General features: G+C 39.5%; 1 protein-coding gene across 1 annotated transcript in view; it reads right to left on the reverse strand.

The window, feature by feature from the left end:
- Window positions 1-483: 483 nt before the first annotated feature.
- Window positions 484-3,110, reverse strand: part of LOC111151145 (arylacetamide deacetylase-like 2) — a 35,039-nt gene continuing 32,412 nt past the window's right edge. The window contains 1 exon segment of the mRNA XM_022508941.1: window positions 484-1,086. Coding sequence (XP_022364649.1) covers window positions 484-1,086 — 603 coding nt within the window.

The raw sequence follows: 3,110 nt of genomic DNA on the forward strand, positions 1-3,110 counted from the left end.
TGCCAACACCTTGATTTTGTGACCCCCCCAGAACTCCTGAGAGAAAACATTTCTGTTGTGTTAAGCCATTAGATTTATAGTAATATGTTACAACAGCCACAGGAAACTAATATGATTACCTTGTAACTTTTTTTTTTCTTTTTATTTTCCCATACACGATTGCAATTTCTGTGCCTGCCTGGAAACTATATTCTCCAGTTTACCAGTAACCATTCTTATTTCTCAACTTTAATAGGGATCAGTCCCTATTGGGACCAACATAATTATAATCAACTATAAATGAAGGGATTAAATGCATTTTATACATTCAGGTTCTGTGAATCAGAAAAATTAACCAGTTCGAGGACATACAGTAACTGTTATAACTGATTTAAATCTAGATTCAGACAACATAGATGACATTGTTCTTTGCACTACAACTATAAAATATCACAAATTACAATCCATTTCCTGATGGCCATCTGTATTGTATACATACTGTATTCACAAATTCTTATCCAGCCAACTAATATACATATCTCTTATCCTGAAACCTAGTTGTAAATACAGTGGTGATGTCATTAATGATAAAGCTGCATGGATTCCATTCTCAATATGGTCATGAGTTACTTGAACTCCAATATTTCGAAGTCTTGAAACATACATAAGTCCATCATCCCTCACAAAATCATATTGGCAAGTAAGAATATAGGTTCGTGGCAAATTCTGTAACCAGGAATCATTGGCTAACAAGGGTAAAACTCTGATATCCGTAAGTCCTGGCAATGAATAATTGTATCTTCCAAGAATTGGTTCAGTATAAACATAATTCTTTCTAAACTGCTCGGGTAAGAGAGTACTCCAATTGACAAACTTAAACAGATGTCTGGATTCCAGAGGCATATGTTCATTTCTTCTTATTGCCTGGGGAAATGTTTCATCCTCGGTGAAATACAAACTCACAAATTTTAGGGCTAAGTCCCGTGTTAGGATTATACCATGCTCATTTTCTTGGTGAGATGGCAAATTAGAATCAAGTATCTGTAAGAAAGGGTAAAGTAAAGCTTGTATCTTGACTTTATGTTTAAATTCAAGGTCATTCTGCACCTGAGAAAACACAATAATGTCCTATAAGCAAAGACTTCCAAAACACCAGGAGGAAGAGATTTAAATTTAATAATTTAAGCAATCTTGTGATAAATACATCTACATAAATTTATGTGATATTTTAATTATTTTCACAATACTTACAATGTTTTTCAGTGATAGGAAAAAGAACCAACCTCCTTTCAACAGTAATGTTTTAAAAATCCTGGTGTGTGTGGGAGATAGGGAGAGAGAGAGATACAAACTCCCAGTTACAACATCAATAAGTCATGGGGATGTAATGTACAGCATGGTGACTATAGTTCAGTAACAGTGTATTGTATATTAGAATGTTGCTAAGATAGTGAATCTTAAAAGTTCTCATCACAAGAAAAACAACTTATAGTCATGTGTGGTGGTAGATGTTATCTAGATTTATTGGGCTGTCAATTTGCAATATGTACATATATCAAATTATCATACTGTACACCTGAAACCAACATGATGTTCTATGTAAATTATATATCTATATGCTTTTTAAAAAACAGACGTATGGCGGGAGGTGAGGCACTATTAGGTTGTACCCAAGAGCAATTTGAGAGACTGGGAGAAACGGACATAGTGATCTCCTCAGTCTGAGGCAGTGACAAGAGAAGCAACCTTGCTTCATAACCACTCATAGTGCAAACCGTGCTAGATTCGTCTTAGCAGGTTGATGGTTTATCATCAGTTGGCTTAGGGCATAAAAAGAGTTCAGTACAGTGGGCAAAGGGAAACAAAGAGAGAGACAAGGAAAGAGAGAAATACATGCAAATAATGATGCTTTTGTCAAAAATCACCAATGCAAATAACCCAAATAGTATATTCCTGAGGGAAATTGACAGTACATATAAATTTATAAAAATTGTGGACTGAAAACATCCAAAGTGAATGGAAGAAATAAATGTAATTATTAAAATAATATTTTACCTTTAATTTAAAAATAAAATTATAGGATGGAGTCAAGATGGTGGAGAAGTAGCAGGCTGAGACTACTTCAGGTAGCGGGAGATCAGCTAGATAGCTTATCTAAAGGTTGCAAACACCTACAAATCCAACGGGAGATGTAAGAGAAGAAGAACAGCAATTCTAGAAACAGAAAATCAACCACTTTCTGAAAGGTAGGACTGGCGGAGAAGTGAACCCAAAGCTACGGGAAGATAGACCGCGGGGGGGAGGGGCCGGCTCCCCCCAAGCGGCGGAGCAACGGAGCACAAAATCAGGACTTTTAAAAGTCTGTTCCGCTGAGGGACATCGCTCCAGAGGCTTAACCAGGGTGAAGCCCACGCAGGGTCAGCGTGGCCTCAGGTCCCGCAGGGTCACAGAAGGATCGGGGGTGTCTAGGTGTCGCAGAGCTTACAGGTATTAGAACGGGGAAGCTGGCTACAGAGACAGAGCCGAGGAGTGAGCTCTAAGCTTGGGGTTACCTTGAACAGCTCGCAGGCTTGGTCAGCTCGGAGCGCGGCCGGAGGCCAGGGTGACGGGAGTAATTGGGCGCTATTCTCTGAGGGCGCACTGAGGAGTGGGGCCCTGGGCTCTCAGCTCCTCTGGGCCGGAGACTGGGAGGCTGCCATCTTCATTCCCGCCCTCTGGAACTCTATGGAAAGGGCTCAGGGAACAAAAGCTCCCGAAAGCAAACCCGAGCAGATTACTCAGCCCGGCCCCTAGTAAGGGCGGTGCAACTCCGCCTGGGGCAAAGACACTTGAGAATCACTACAACAGGCCCCTCCCCCAGAAGATCAACAAGAAACCCAGCCAGGACCAAGTTCACCTACCAAGGAGTGCAGTTTCAATACCAAGGAGAGTAGCAGAATTCCAGAGGAGGAGAAAGCAAAGCACAGAACTCATGGCTTTCTCCCCATGATTCTTTACCCTTGCAGTTAATTTAATTTTTTTTTCTTTTTCAATTTATTTTTCTTCTTCTGCTAAATTTTTTTAACTTTTACCCTTTTCCTTTTTAACGTTTTTTAACTAGTTTATCTAATATATATATATATATATATATA

Source organism: Enhydra lutris, unplaced genomic scaffold (assembly GCF_002288905.1).
Source record: "Enhydra lutris kenyoni isolate GAN:26980312 unplaced genomic scaffold, ASM228890v2 scaffoldscaffold2, whole genome shotgun sequence".
Taxonomy (NCBI): Eukaryota; Metazoa; Chordata; class Mammalia; order Carnivora; family Mustelidae; genus Enhydra; species Enhydra lutris.